This window comes from Heterocephalus glaber, unplaced genomic scaffold, assembly GCF_053883595.1.
Source record: "Heterocephalus glaber isolate CG9 unplaced genomic scaffold, H.glaber_assembly_v1.0 deba00001733, whole genome shotgun sequence".
In the NCBI taxonomy this organism is placed as follows: domain Eukaryota; kingdom Metazoa; phylum Chordata; class Mammalia; order Rodentia; family Bathyergidae; genus Heterocephalus; species Heterocephalus glaber.
In genome coordinates this window covers 8,327,013-8,343,936 of record NW_028258444.1, presented here as the reverse complement: position 1 = coordinate 8,343,936, position 16,924 = coordinate 8,327,013, and the positions used below count along the sequence as shown (strand labels likewise).

At 34.6% G+C, this 16,924-nt stretch overlaps 1 protein-coding gene across 4 annotated transcripts in view; it reads right to left on the bottom strand.

Moving 5' to 3' along the window:
• The window catches only part of Redic1 (regulator of DNA class I crossover intermediates 1), a 110,038-nt gene that overhangs the window by 79,598 nt on the left and 13,516 nt on the right, over positions 1 to 16,924 (bottom strand). For 3 of the 4 annotated variants that reach the window (XR_015446880.1, XR_015446879.1, XM_087199941.1), the window contains 4 exons: positions 15,743 to 15,881; positions 14,365 to 14,497; positions 13,962 to 14,013; positions 10,460 to 10,575 (listed from right to left, as the gene is read on the bottom strand). Coding sequence is in view for 2 of the 4 variants with exons in the window: in XM_087199941.1 (XP_087056067.1) it covers positions 10,460 to 10,575; positions 13,962 to 14,013; positions 14,365 to 14,497; positions 15,743 to 15,881 (440 nt within the window). In the remaining 2 variants the exon portion in view is untranslated. Of the gene's footprint in view, positions 1 to 10,459; positions 10,576 to 12,911; positions 13,098 to 13,961; positions 14,014 to 14,364; positions 14,498 to 15,742; positions 15,882 to 16,924 lie in introns of all 4 variants that reach the window. The other variant, XM_087199942.1, reaches the window with a different exon arrangement.

Here is a 16,924-nt window from a genome sequence, read left to right as displayed (position 1 = left end):
CAGTAAATGCCCATATTAGACCCAAAAAACTCCGCCAAAAGACTTCTAGACTTAATTGATTCGGTAGAGTAGCTGGATACAAGGTCAACACTCAAAAAACAGTAGCCTTCTTGTACACAAATGATAGACTCACTGAGATAGAAATTAGGGAAATAATTCCTTTTATAATAGAATCCAAAAAAATGAATTATCTAGGAATCAATCTAACAAAGGAAACAAAAGGCCTCTACAAAGAAAACTACAGCACTCTGAAAAAAAGAGATTGAAGAAGATATAAGAAAATGGAAAGACATCCCTTGCTCCTGGGTAGGAAGAACCAATATAGTGAAAATGGCCATGCTTCCAAAATTGCTATACAGATTTAATGCAATCCCGATTGAAATCCCAACAGGATATTTCATAGAACTGGAGAAAACAATCCAAAAATTCATTTGGAACCAGAAGAGACCTAGAATAGGAAAAGCAATTGTAGGCAACAGAGACATGGCAGGGGGTATCACAATCCCCAACTTGAAACTATACTACAGAGCTTCTATGATAAAAACAGCATGGTATTGGCAAAGAAACAGACCCAAGGATCAGTGGAATAGATAAGAAAATCCAGAAACAACTCCAGACATACTCAGCCACCTCATCTTTGACAAAGGAACCAACCACCCTCACTGGAGGAAAGATAGCCTATTTAATAAATGGTGTTGGAAAAACTGGACTTCAACCTGCCAAAGATTAAAACTAGACCTATATCTATCACCAGGCACTAAGATCAAAGTGGACTAAAGATCTAAATATTAAAACAGAAACACTAAATTTGCTGGAAGATAAGTTAGGTAGAACTCTCAAAGACACTGGCTTAGGAAAAGACTTTATGAACAAAACCTCAGTAGCATGGGAACTAGCACAAAGAATCAACAACTGGGATCTCATCTTATTAAAAAGTTTCTGCATTGCAAGAGAAACCACCAACAGAGCTAAGAGACAACCTACAATGTGGGAACTAATTTTTAGCAGCTCTACCTCAGACAAAGGACTACTATCTAGAATATATAAAGAACAGAAAAAAATCAGACCCCCCAAATTCAAAGACCCAATTCAAAAATGGGCATCTGAAATGAACAGACATTTCTCAGACAAAGAAGTAAAAGCAGCAAATAAACATATGAAAAAATGTTCAACATCACTGGTCATTCTAGAGATGCAGATGAAAACAACACTGAGATTCCACCTCACCCCAGAAAGAATGGGTGCTACCAAGAAATCAACCAATAACAAATGCTGGCAGGGGTGTGGAGAGAAAGGAACCCTTCTCCATAGTTGGTGGGAGTACAGACTGGTGCAACCACTGTGGAAATCAGTATGGAGATACCTCAAAGAACTAGGAATAGAGGTCCCATTTGACCCAGCTATTCCCCTGCTGGGTATCTTCCCAAACGAATTAAAAGAATCATACCACAGCGATATATGTGCACCCATGTTTATAGTGGCACAGTTCGTAATAGCTAAAGCTTGGAAACAACCCAAGTCCTCATCAACTGGAAACCATTCCAGGGATGCAGGGATGCAGGTGTAGTTTAACATATGCAAATCAATAAGTGCACTTCACAAAATAAATAGAAGCAAGTACAAAAAAATATCATCTCAATAGGCACAGAAAAACCATTTGACAAAATTCAGCATCCATCCTTGATTTAGTAAGTAAGAATAGAAGGTCTTTATCTTAATCTAATAAAAGCTACCTATGACAAACCAATGGCCACCATCACACTTAGCAGAGAAAAGCTGAAAGCTTTCCCTCTAAAATCAAGAACAAGACAAGGATATCTGCTATCACCATTTTTAATCAACATAGAAAATACAAGCTAGAGCAATCAGACAATAGAAAGAAATAAAAGAGAAAGAAGTTGAACTACATTATCTGCACATGATATGAACCTCTACATAGAAGACCCTAAAAACTGTACCAAAAGACTCTAGAACTAATAACCAAATTCATTAGTATAGCAGGATATAAAGTCACACTTAAAATTCAACAGCATTCCAATAGCAAACTTACTGAGAGGGAAATTAGGGAAACAACATCTTTTACAATAGCATTAAGAAAAATGAAATACTTAGGAATTAACCTAATCAAAGTGAAAGACTTCAACAACAAAAATTATAATATTTTGAAAATAGAGATTGGAGTAGATACCAGAAAATGGAAAGGTATCCCGTTTCTGGATAGGCAGAACCAATACAGTTTAAAACGGCCACACTTCCAAAACTGTTATATAGATTTAAGTAATCACATTCAAAATACCAGTTACAATTCTTAAAGAACTGGAGGAAGCAATCCTAACTTTTATATGGAACCTGAAGAGACCTAGAATAGCAAAAGCAATTCTAGCAACAAGGGCAAGGGAGGGGGCATCACAATCTCAGAACTCAAGTCACACTAAAAAGCTACAGTCATAAAAACAGCATGATATCACCAAATGAAACCAGACTTGTGGATCAATTGAATTGAATAGAATAGAAGATACAGAAACAACTCCTATGTAATCTTTGACAAAGGGGCCAAATCTTTTCACTGGAGAAAAGAAAGCCTCTTTACCAAATGATGCTTGGAGAACTAGCTATCCACATGATGAAGGTGGACCCATATCTCTCACCATGCACTAAACTAAAATCAAAATGGATCAAAGATCTCAACATTATCACAGAAACCATCTGCTGCAAAACAAAACAGGTAAAATTCTCAAAGACAAAGGTGTAAGCAAAGACTTTTTGAATGTTGCATAAGAAATAATACCAAGAATCAACAAATGGGAACACATTAAATTAAAGCTTTTGCACATCAAAGGAAACCACCAACAAAGTGAGGAGAAAAATCATTTAAAAATTTGCCAGCTACTTTTCAGACATAGGACTAACATCTAGAATATATAAGGAACTAAAAAAAAAATCAGAACCCACAGATTTAAAGACCCAATTAAAAAAACAGGCATGTGAAATAAACACTTCTCAGATGAAGAAGTACAAACTGCCAATAAATAAATACATTTAAAAAGTTCAACATTGTTGGCCATTGGAGAAATGCAAATGAAAACATTAAGATTCCATCTCACTCCAGAAAGAACAGCTACCATCAAGAGATCAACCAATAACAAATGCTGGTGAGGCTGTGGGAAGAAAGGAACCCTTCCTTATTGTTGGTGGGAGTGCAGACTGATACACTAGCTATGCAAATCAGTATGCAGATTCTTCAACAAATTAAAAAAAAATTCCATTTGAACCATCTATCCCCCTTTCAGGTATCTTCTTAAAAGGGAGTGAAAAACATACCACAGTGATGTATGTATATCTATGTTTATATCAGCACAATTCATTCTAGCTAAATCTTGGAAACAGCGTGTATGTCTATCAATACAGATGAATAGAAAAAGAAAATGTATTTAGTACTCTACCGGGTAGAAAAAAAAGAAAAACTTGCTAGGTGTGGTGGTGCATGCCTGTAATCCCAGCACTAGGGAGGCTGAGGCAGGAGGATCACCATTGAGTTCAAGGCCAATCTGGGCTACATAGTGAGTTCAAGGCTAACCTGACCTCCATAGAGATACCTGTCTCAAAAAACAAGAAAAATAAACTTAAGGAATTTGTAGGAAAATGGATGCACCTTGAGGCTATTAACATTAAATGAAGCAAATCAGACACATAAGATTAAACATCACATGGTTTCCCTCATATGAAAAAGTTAATATATACAGTATGCAATAAAAGACAGATAATAGGAAAAAAGAGAGCAAAATAGTTATTGTATTCTAAGTATGTTCTGCTGTTGGTTTCTGTTTTCACTCCAATATGGTATGCACAATTTCCACTATTTTGCCTATGGTAAGGTCTTTTTTGTTGCTTTAAGCGTAGTCTATTTTGAATTTAAAAATTAATTAATTTTCAGAATAAGAAAAATCTATGAAGGTAGAGAAAAGCTCAGTGGTTTCCTAGATTGGGAAATGATAGCTGCTGGGTTGTTGTGCCTTGTCAAAGCCTCATGTGCTCATAGGTGGGGCTTGTCACAGGTGTCTGGGATCTAGGGTGTGTGAATTTGGATTGAGGTTGTATAATAACCAAATTATCCCACTGATTGGTTTAGGATAATTCTGGGTTGTGGATAATGGGAAGGCCCACCTCTAGGTGTGGGTGATACCAACTAACAGGCTCAACCCTAAATGGAATAAAAGAGAAAGGGAGGCTCTACACTACTTCTTCACTGATGCTGCCTGCCCCATCATGGAGTATTTCTCTTCTGCCATGCTTCCCTGCCTTGGAGCAAGCTGCCTATGGACTAAAACCTCTACTGTGAGATAAAAGACCAGGCTAACAGGTATCAGTTGGAAACAAGGACTGTGTTGGCAGTTGGACTCCAAAACATATGCGTTATGTTCTGGAAGAAAATTTGTCTTCCTTTTGCCAGTGTCCAGAAACATTACAGGAAATTGAGAATAAGGACAGTGGACTAATGGATCTGGTAGAAGAAATTTCAAAGCAATCTAATATTGAGGCCATGGCATGGCTACTGTGGGAGCTTTTAGCAAGCTGTAACTTAAGAATCAAGAATAAATACCCCAGAAAAATGATTTTTAAAGTTTTCAGTTTGGTCAGAAAGGAAACTTCGTTAAAGTTATGGCCTGCAAGGAAGGAGCAGAGGAGAACTTAGCTGCCAAGAAGGAATAGGACAAGAGAAAAGATTGCCTGAAGACATGATAACAACTAAGAGGGCACTACCCTTTGCAGTCTCAAAACTGTGAAGGTGAAAGACTTTGCTTTGAGAAGAGAACCTCAGAGCACCATGTTCCAAAATGGTGGCCCTAGAGAATTTGTTTCTCTGCACTGAGTTCATAGCGGTTCTCAGCAATCCAGGAACTCAACCTCTACAGCCAAAACAGAAGCCTGGATATTGTTCAATCTGGCAGCAAACCTTTGCATCATCCACGTGTGCTGGTTTTAGGTGCATGCAGAATGCAAGAGTTATGTGGTCAGGAAGGCTTCCACCCAGATTTCAGAAGGAGGCCTGGGAGGCCAGGCAGTGTGGCCCTTAAAGAGCAGTGTGGGAAGCTATGAGTGTGAAGCCAAAGGTGCAGTGGAGACCCCAGAAGGATTCAGAAACCAGGAAAACAGATTGTCTGAGGAAAGCTGGGAGGATCGAGCAAAGCTGCCCAAGAGAGAAACCATAAAGGATACAACCACCAGCAGTGCCATAGACGTGGGATTAGAATTCACATCTTGCCACAGACTGCACCAGATGCTAGACACAGAACTATGAGATCTAATGTTTACTCTGCTGGATTTTGGTCTCACTTCGGTCCAATTCCTTTCTATCCCCTATTTGCACATTTTGGAATAGGAATGTGTATTTTGTGCCACTGTATGTTGGCAGTGTTTAACTTTCTTATTTTTATAGGGGCTGGCAGCTAAGAGTTTCCTAAAATTTCAGAAGAGAATTTGAACTTGGACTTTTCAGCAATGCTGAAAATGACAGGACTTCAGCAACTCTTAGAGATGGACTAAATGCCTTTTGCATAAAGAGATGTACATGAGTCTTTGGGGACCAGGGGAAGAACGTTATGACTTATATCTACATGTTTCCCCAAGCCTCATACACTCACAGATAAGGATTTTCAGATGCGGCTGAATTTAGGGTGTGTGAATATGGTTTAAGGGTAAATAAATGAGTCCATGGATTGGTTTAGCTTAGTTCTGGATGTGGATAATGGGAAGGCCCACCCTGGGTGTGGGTGGCACCAACTAATATAGGCTTATACTTTGAATGGAATAAAAAAGAAAGGGAGGCTTCATGCTGCTTCTTCACTGCCTCCTGCCTATCCTGCCATGGACTATTTCTCCTCTGCCATGCCCTCTGCCATGCCTCCCTGCCTTGGAGTCAGCTGCCTATGGATTGAAACCTCTACAAACTGTTGAGTTAAATAAACCTTCCTTCCTTTAACTTTGGGTATCAGGTATTTTGTCCCAGCAAAAAGAAAAGTAATACATGGATAGAGTCTTTGATTGTGGTCCTGGTTGTACAACTCTGTCAACATGTTAAAATCTACAGAATCATACATTTAAAATTTGTAAAATGTATTGTATGCAAATTTTAGTTCAATAAAGCTGTTATTTTATTTTTTAAAAAATGGAAAACATTTCCTATTTTTGGATAGGCAGAAGTAATAACATGAAAATGGCCATATTACCAAAAATTATATATTAGTTTAATGCAATTCATATCAAAATACCATCAACTTTTTTCACAGAAGCAGAAAAACACAGTTCTACAATTTATATGGAACAGAAGAGACCCACAGACAAAACCACCCTGGACAAAAAGGATAAAACACAAAGCACTGTAATCCCAGACTTCAAGTTACTCTACAAAGCTACAGTAGTTAAAACAGCACAATACTGACAAAAAGACATATTGATCAATAGAACAGAATATAGGATGCAGAAACAACCGGAAGCATCTTCAACCATCTGATTTTTGAAAGGGGGGCCAATAATAAAGGCAAAAGAAGCAACAGCCCCTTTAACAAATGGTGCTGGGAAAACTGGTTATTCACATGCAGAATAATGATTTTATCCATCTTACTCTGTACTGAAAATGAACAAAGACATACATATGTAAATATATAGAAATATATATACACATATATAAATATATATATGTATGCAATCTGATAGAAGAAAAGTACTGGTAAAACTCTTAAAGACATAGGCACAGGCAAGGACAGAACCTGAACAGAACAGAACCTCTTCCTGAACAGAATCCCAATTGTACAAAGAATAACACCAAAAATCAACATATGGGATTAAATCAAATTTTGAAACTTCCATATAGCCAAGGAAACAACCACCAGAGTGAAGAGACAACCTACAGAATGAAAAAAAAAATGTTGCCAGCTACTCCTTGGGCAGAGGACAAACATCCAAAACATAAGAAGAACTCAGAAAAACCCAGAACCCCTCCAAATAAAAGACTCGATCAAAAAATGGACTGCTGAAATGAACAGACATTTCTTTGAAGTACAAATGGTCAATACACAAAAAAATGTTCAAGGTCTTTGCCCATTAGAAAAATGCAAATCAAAACAATATGAGATTCTACCTTACTCTAGTAAAAATGACTATTATTTAAGGTTCAAAAAACAACAAATGTTGCTAATGTTGTGGGGGAAAGGAAACCCTTCTATATTGTTGGTGGGAATGTAAACTAGTATAACCACTATGGAAATTAGCATGGAGATTCTTCATAAAACTAAAAATCCCATTTAACCAGCTATACCTCTCCTGGGTACCCATGCTTTTGGCAGCAAAACTCACAATAGCTAAATCATGGAAGTGGCCTATATGCCCATCAACAATGAATAGATAAAAAGTGGAGTACTGCTCAGCCATAAAGAACAATAAATTGAGTAGGGCAGTGGATAGATCTTAACATCATAATATTAAGTGAAATACATCAGTCACAGAATGTTAAATATCACATGGTTTCTCTCATATGAGAGACCCAAATATAAATAAAGACCAAACTAAAACAAACATTTTAAGAAACATGGAGGTAGACTCTGTAGGTATGGGAAGATGATCTGGGGAAGAAGGCAGAGGGGAAGACAGGTCAAGGAGTAAAAATGATAAAGATGCAATATGTATATGTATCAATCTCCAAAGATGAATGTAATCACTATGTATCATAAACATATACTCATGAATTTTTTAATAAATTAAAAATTTAATTAAATTAAAAAAGCAGTACTAAAAGGGACTTTAAGCACTAAGTCCTTACAGCTAAATAAAATAGAATTTCAAATAAACAACCTAATAATGCATCCCAAAGATTTAGAAAATAACAAACCAAGCCTAAATCAATAGAAGAGAATTAATTCTAAAGTTCAGAGAAGAAATGAATAAAATACAGACTAACAAATAATACAAAAGATCAATGAAATAGAGTTAATTTTTTGAGAAGATTAACAAAATTGACAAACCTATGAGAAGACTCAAATAAACGAAATCACAGTTGGAGAAGCGGACAATACAACTGATGCCACAAAATTACAAAGGATCTTTAGGAAGTATTATGAAAAATGATACACTCACAAATTGGAAAACCAGAGGATATGGGCAAATGTCTGGATATGATCTATAAAAATTGAACCACGAAGAAATAATCTGAACAAGATAAGGTTGCCCACTTTCACCCCCTCATTCAAAATCATACTAGAAGGTTCAGCTGGAGTAATTGGCAAAGCAAGTAATAAGAGGCATACAAATAGGAAGAGAAGAAGTGTAATTATCCTTTGCATATGATCTAATTCTATATACAGGAAAACCTAAAGACTTCACAAAAAGAATATGAGAACTGATAAACTCAATAAAGTCACAATAGACAAATATCAACATAAAAGTAACTTCTTTATAAACAACAATAAATCTACTGAGAAAGAATGAAAGCAATCCTATTCATAATAGCCACCAAAAATAAATAATAAAATGCCTAGGAATAAATGAAAGCAAGGAAAAAACCCTCTACAATGAAAATTATAAAATACTGATGAAAAAAACTGAGGACACAGAAAGATGGAAACATCTTTCATGCTCTTGGATTAGAAATAGTAATACTATTAAAATTTCCACACTACACAAAATGATCTAAAGATTCAACATAATTTCCATCAAAATACAAACGACATTCTTTAAGAATTAGAAAAAACCACCCCAAAATTCATATGGAAACACAAAAGATCCCAAATTGTCAAAGTAATCCTGAGCAAAGAGAAGGCAGGGGTCATCACAATACCTGATTTCAAGACATACTACAGAGCCACAGTAACCAAAATAACATATTAGCATAAAAATAGAAACAGAGCTCAGTTGGACAGAACAGAGATCCCAGAAATGAACACATTCATCTACATCCAACCAATCAAAAGGAGCAAAAACATACACTGGAGCAAGAATAGGCTCTTCAATAAATGGTGCTAGGAAAACTGTATACCTATATGTAGAAGATCGAAATTTGACTTCTCTCACTCTGTACAAAAATCAACTTAAGATGAATCAAAAACCTAAATGTGGGCCAGGGATTTAGCTTAGTGGTTCTGCTGCCTGCGTCGCAAGCACAAGGTCCCGAGTTCGATCCCTGGTACCAAAAAAACCTAAAACAAAACAAAACAAAAAACCTAAATGTATGATTTGAAACTCTGAAACTACTAGAAGAAAACATAGAGGAAATACTCCAAGATATTGGTATAGGCAATAATTTTTCTGGATAAGACCCCAGAAGCACAGGAAATACAATCATATAAATGGTATTATAGCAAACTAAAAAGTTTTTGTGCAGCAAGGAAACAGAAGACAAGAGACAACTTAAAGAATGGGAAAACACATGCCAACTATTCATCTGACAAAGGGATATTATCCACAATATATAAGGAACTAAAAATCTAACAAAAAGTGATCCAATTAAATAATGGCCAAATGATCTGACCAGGCACTTCTCTAAAGGAGAAGAAATGGCCAACAAATGTGAAAAAGTGCTCACTATCATTAGCCATTAGGGAAATGCAAATCAAAACTATAGTGAGAGTATCTCAGCCCAGTTTCTGGCTATTTCCAAAAAACAACAAATGCTGGCAAGGATATAAAAAAAAGTAACTATTAAAGGGAATGTACATTCATACAAGTCATTATGAAGAACTCTATAGAGGTTGATCAAAAAAAACCTAAAGTAGACCTGCCATATAATCAGCTATTCCACTTTTGAGTATATACCCAAAGGAAATGAAATCAGCATATCAAAGAGACATATGCATATCCATATTTACTGAAGCACTATTCAGAGTAGCTAAAATAAATGTGGAGAAATTGTGGTACCTATGCACAGTGAGTTATTATTCAGCCATAAAGAATGAAATCTTGTCATTTGCAGCAGAATGTATTTAACTGAAAAATATTAGGATAAGTGAAAAAAGCCAGACATGGACAAGTATCACATGACTCTCATATGTGAAAGCTAATAAAAGTTGAAAGTAAATACTGATTACTAGAGACTGGAAATGGTGTCAGCTGGGGAGGGTGGAAAAGGGAAGGCTGGATTTGATTAGCAATATGCTTGCACAGAAGCATCACACTGAATCCCAGTAATCTGTACAATTAATATGTCTTGGGGCCGGGGATTTAGCTCAGTGGTTTCGCCACCTGCTGCCCAAGCACAAGGACCCGAGTTCAATGCCCGGTACCAAAAAAAAATTTTTTTTTAAAGAAATGTAAAAAATTACTTATTTTAATTAATTTAGTGATTTTTTTCCTAAAAATATTACTTTTGTCTGTTTATATTTCTAATGAAAAATGTTTGTGTACCCTAAAATCAAATTAGTAATTGAGAGTACACAATGCTACACTTACTTCCCTCAGCATCTTTGCTTACTTGTTTGATTGTTCAAATAGTGTTCCAAATTTTGCTATTTCATATGGTGAACTGAAAACATCTTGACATTCACTTAATTTGGAAACCAAGGAATCAGAGCAATTAACATTATTGAGCTGAAAAAAAATGGAAGAAAATGTCAAAACAGCAAATGAATATGCATACAATTTAACTTATCATTTAAGTGATATTTATCAGTTGATATTTATCAAATATCATTTCAAATGTCATTTGTCATCAAATATCATTTCATATTTATCATTTAAGTGAACTATACCTATATTTAAGTGTATTTTTAGTTCTAAAGAAATCTTAGTCCTATTGAAAAAATAATACTTTTCTAACAATGAAATCACTGTCAATATCTGAATGATTGTTAAATAACATTCTGTCAGTATAAAAAAAGATTACAAAAACATCCAGAACACTGTGATCTTGAGTTAGAATTTCTCTGACAGAAAAGAATAGTTTGTTTCAAGAAAACTGCTATAATTATCTCAGTTCTTCCATTTACTGAGTAATTTTAGACCACTGTATTAACCTTTCTGAATTTCCATGTCACTCAGTGCAAAATGGGAACAGTATGTGAAGACCCTGGAAACCAGATGAGCATCCATTTTTAATCTGGAAGGTATACATAAACATTAATAGACTAATTCAACATTAATAATAATGTACATCTATAGTATATTTCATTTATAAGCCATGAAACACAAAAATGGGAAATCTAAAGCAATCATTACTTAGAGAGTCTGGAAAAGGAGCAGAGTCAGTGTGCATACAGTTGTGCAGAACTGTAACCCTAGCACTCACACTGGAGAGCCTGAGGCTGAGGATCGCTTGTGTCAACGTTTGAGACCAGGTTGGGCAACACAGTGAGACTATCTCAGGAAAAAAAACATGAGAATGGAATGAAGGAAAGGTAGAGACACTGGAGGTCTCTGGTGGAAAAAAATTTTAAAATGGACCAAAGTCAGGGGCAGCTAATACTAAGGTTCATCTACCTAATATATCTCAGTCTCAGAAAGAAGACAGTGACAGAGTTGCAGAGACAAAGTCGACCTGGAAGTGATGTATGAACACACGAACAAATTGCAAGAAAAGAGGTGGAGGGAGTATTTCAGTGACGAAACAGTGTACTTGACTAGCACGCCCTAGGTTCAGTCTCCTGGACAGAAAAATAAAATGTGAGAGAAAAGTGATTAAAATATTTTAATTCTAACTACTCTAGAAATCTCTCCAATTAAATACTTCACCAATACTATTAATACTTCACCAATGCTTTATTAAATTAAATACTTCACCAGTACTTCAGGTAGGACACCTGAGACTTAAAGAAGGGCATCAGCTACTCTTTTCAGTCTTCTGCCATATTAAGCATAAGACTTTTTAACTGTCTAGAATTTTTATCTGTCCACTGTATACCTTCAGTGTATACAATGTATAGGCTAGAGGACATTGTTTCAGTAGAGAGCACAGTGTTTTATCATCTATCCTACAAACTATACAGCAGCAAGAATGAATCAGAAACTAATCTGGAATGCAAGGTTTTGTCTTGAAAGTGAATTGGTAATTGAATGTCTATCATTATATCATTCAAAAGTTATTAAACCCTAGGCTGTCAAATATCACAAGAACTTAAGAGCTAATTATTCATCTCCAAGAAACAGTAAAGCATACTTTAATAAAATTGAAGTATATAGTACAGCATGTATAATTTTAACATAGTATATGTAATAGTTTATGAATTTATATTACAGATTTATTTATAAATAATACAGGTAAATAAGGCCTAAAACTGGTACATGCTAAAAATAGGAGAAATTAAAAACTAATTCTTAACAAGACATATTTATATAACTATTTTCTTCATTGGCAGTATCATTATATAGTAACTTAATTTTATTTTATGTTTTGTTATGTTTTATTTTGGGAGGTACTGGGGATCGAACTCAGGACCTTGCACTTGTGAGGCAGGTACAGTGCCGCTGAGTTAAATCCCCAGGCAATTTTATTTTTAAATTATATCTGTATAGTTGATCATATCTCTGTATAGTCTTTTTATTTTTCCATTATTTTTAGACAAGGTCTCACTTTATAGTGCAGCCTGGCCTTGAACTCATGGTGATCCTCCTGCCTCAGCCTCCGAGTGCTGGGATTACAGGCATGTGCCACTACTCCTAGCTGTATGTATATTCTAGCAGATATCTTAGAACATAAAAATTTTAAACCTAGAAATTTAAATTTTTAAAAATTCATGTATATTAAAAGACACCATGACATCACCAGTTATTTAGCAATTATAAACATAACTACTATAAAACACACTGAACTATTTTCAAATTTCTATTACCAATTTTCAAACTACATTTTCCAAATCTATAAAAAGAGAAAAAATATATCATGAAAATATAATGATGTAAAATGCTAAGAACTAGTGATTCAAAGGTACCTGCTCATTTTTTTTTTCAAATGCAACCGTCAGAGGTCTAGGCACTGTTCTGGGAGTGAAAGTTTGTTTTGGAATATGTCTATCGGAAGACAACTCTGTTGAAAAGGATGGTATACTAAAACAGCAGTTTTCTGTTCTGCTGAACTGAGGTTCAAATATACTATATGAGTCCATAACTTGTGATGACTACAGGAAAAAAGATAAAATCACTTAAAAACATACAAACTAAAGAGGTCAAATAGTAAAACTAAAATAAATGGTAAGGGCATAGTTACAAAAGAAAAAGTCCAAGGAAGTGGCAAGCCAGTCACTGGACTCTCTAAATGAAAGTGGTCATCAACTAAGATGTTACTTAGTAACTTCCTTCCCTCTGTCTTTCTAACCTCTGCCCCTGTGCACCCTCCCTCACACTCCATTCCTACATGCTACTCTCTGATGACAGGAAATCTGAGTATCATTAACCCACAAGCCAGGGTACAGGATTCTCAAGGGATTATTTCAGCATCACTGCTACTATCATTCTGGCAATTCAAAGGGAAGAAAGAAGAGCTAATAATATGTTACTGAATATTAAACAAAATTTCAAATTTTAATCACAATCTGCATTTTCAAATTAATTAAAATTTTGTTTACTAAGAAATACTTTTTACACTTGGAAGAAAAATCATCTTGGGATAAATCACAATCTATATTACAATCTGATACAAAATAATACTGTCACTTGTTTGAAGAGATGAGTTGCTCAATGAACATGTGAACTTAAAGAATCCCCTAAGTGAACTTCCTTTTACAACTCTTCACTAACAGGCAGAATCAAATGTTATGCACATAGAGGCCCCACAGCCATGTTACCAGCATCCCCAAAGGATTCTCATAAGCAGTCAATTAAAATGTCCTTAAGGTATGGGTTTTCTAAGTTGGAAAGCTTTTTAAAAATCAATTGAAAGTGTATAAATTTTTAAAGGATAATTTTCCCCAACATTCAAAAATGTATTCAGTGGAACGTCACAATTGTTAAAATACCTTATGAGCCTTCTCTTAAAGTCTCACCTGAACTGGGCCATATGTCACCTTGTTACTGAGTTTTTGATAGTGTATACCGCTGAAAAGAAAATTTTAAGGTGAAAAATATAAAAAGCAATAAAATTAACTTTTTATGCATTTAAAACTCATAGTGTTCTACACAAGCATGTGAAACATACACAATTATAAGTAAATCATTCCAAGGTCATAAAATTACTGAGTTTTAAAAGAATTAAACATTTTTATGATAAATAAAAATATGTGTACAAAATATGTAGGCCGTTTGATAAAGGTCCTAACAGTTTTACAAAATCACTGGGCAAACAAAAATGGCATGTGAAGGTAAGCACCTTGTACATTTTACAATAAATGAAAATACTGATAATAACAAATGTAAACACCTAGTAATAAAATACCAGCTAAAACTTACTGGTTTTCTGTATCATCAAGGCAGAGTTTAGAAGGTATATGATGAGGTGACACTGGAAGTTCTAAGTCATACTGTCTTAGAGGCATTTTTATGTCTCTGTTCATATTCACATGGGTTGGTTTTTTTACAGTTTCTATAGTGAAAAAAATGTTAAATTATAATTTAAGGATAAATATTGTAAGGCACTGTTTGATGCATAACATTATACATTTAAGAAATGTTACTAAAAATACTCTAGCCATGCTAGAAAAAGTTACAGTATTGACAACTATCACATAATTAAAAACATCCCTTCTTAATCTTACATACCCTTCGAGAATGGGGCCCTACTAATTTAGTCCTACTTTACCCTTGTGTTGTAAGATGTTATGTTATGCCATGTATTCTCACAATGTTATATACTTTCTATATTTTAGCACTTTGCACATTTTATTGTTCTTGATTAGCTTTATCTCCCTCATTGGATTTTAAACTATATACAGGGAGAAGACTTGTCTCTCTTTATAGACGACATACACTTTTGTCTGTTCAGTACTTTTACCTACTCGTCTCTTCTGAGAATTTTTTTTTTTGCGGGGGGGGGGTACTGGGGATCAAACTCGGGTCCTTGCGCTTGTGCAGCAGGCGTCGAAACCACTGAGCTAAATCCCCGGCCCATTGAGAAATGTTTTTTATACTCACTCCCAATATACATTTCTAGTGGAGACTCTCTATCCTCCTTTAAAACCCTCCCTTTCTGGGCAAATAATTGGTTTAGGGGTAGTCATTTGATGAAATGACGAGCCAGTAATGGAATCCAACCCTCAGGTTTTAAGTGAAATTGTTCCACTACTAGGACCTGGCACGTGTAAAATTTAAAATTTGGAAACAAAGAAACAACTCTTTCTCTAGTTGTAAAACTAGGAGAAGTAAGCAATATTAGTTTCTTAAGGCCACATTTTGAGCCTTAATGATAAACCTGAGAAAAGAAGGCTAATAACTTCTAGGAGAAAAAAATCTTAGCATTCAAGTCCCTTATTCAAGTTGCCTTTGTGGCCCATTATACCATCACCCTTTCTTTCAGGTGAATGAGTAAATATATTACTAACTCTCTGCCTAGAAAGAGTAATATAAGAACTGATGCTCCAGTATGGTAAAGTAAGCTCTATCTAATAAATGAATTTTATAGAACACATATATAATCTGAAAACAAAGACAAATGGACTAAGTAACAAATGATTTTAAGCAAATATTAATTAGGATTCTAATTGAAGGATGCAATCAAGTTTTAAAATAAAATTTCTACCTGCTTTGAATTCTAAAATGCAAACTAACTGGAAAGTTAAATGTTATTATAATCACATCAATGTCTAAACAAAATGGTATTGGAAAGACTTACCAGGTGCTTTTTTCTTACAAGATATCTGATTTACTGTATAAAGATTGAGAAGGTCTAAACTGACAGCAGAATTTTTAGTAGGAGACAAAACTCCCAGTAATTTCATTTTTGATTTTAACCTATTCCTTTCAAAGTATTCCTAAAATACACAAAAAAATTAATGTATAAGGTAGGTGGTTTAGGATAAAATCATAAATAAAAAGCACTAATGCTATTAAACCATTAATATTTTTATATTTTTGTGATACAACCTTTATATGATTACATACAAACTAGAGTCAATTATGACAAACTTGAAGCATGCCTAAAGATTCTAAATTTCATAGCTTTTTATAATCTTTCTCTTGTTAAATGTAACTTTTAAATTGTAACCTTAAAAAGGTATCCAGGTATCAAAAGGTTAGAAATTATATGTAGGAAAAAAATAAAACTGCTAATCTGACAAATTAAAAACTTGTTTTCCTCTAAAGTATGCTATCTTTCAGACACAAAAAGCCTTAAAAGATATAGTTAAGTGCCATTAAAAGTCAACTGAGGGGCCAGGGATTTAGCTCAGTGGTTCCGCCACCTGCTTTGCAAGCGCAAGGACCCGAGTTTGATCCCCAGTACCAAAAAACAAAATTCAACTGAAGTGAGAAGGAAAAATAGCTCTATAAGATCTAATCTAAACAATAATTAATTCCTTGCTACCCTTCCATGACTCCTAGATGTCCATTTGTTTCTTTAAACTTGGCCTGCACATAATTATCACTCTTTACCCAGTTTTTATTTTTTTGGTTGTTTGAACTATAATTATTCCTATTGTCATTCTCTTTTTTTTTCTAAATTACATCCTTAATTTACCAAGTTCAAAGCCATTTATTATTTATTGAGCAACTTTTATGTATTAGACACTGTAACAAATTCTCTTCAAAATTTTCTCTTCCACTAAATAATTCATAATACAACTCCCTAAGCTTGTTTATAAATGCGAATTGTCAAAAGCAAGAAAATACCAAGTTGGCAAAAACTTTAATGCAAATAGTCATATTTGAAAGTGATTACATTATTGTATTTTAAAAAGGTTAAGGCCTTTTCACATTAACATCTTGAAATACTGTCAATGTTTAAGAATATTAAAAAACTTGTAAAACTACAAGAGACTTGCCAGGTATCAAGCAAAAAAAAGTAAATGTTCTGTTT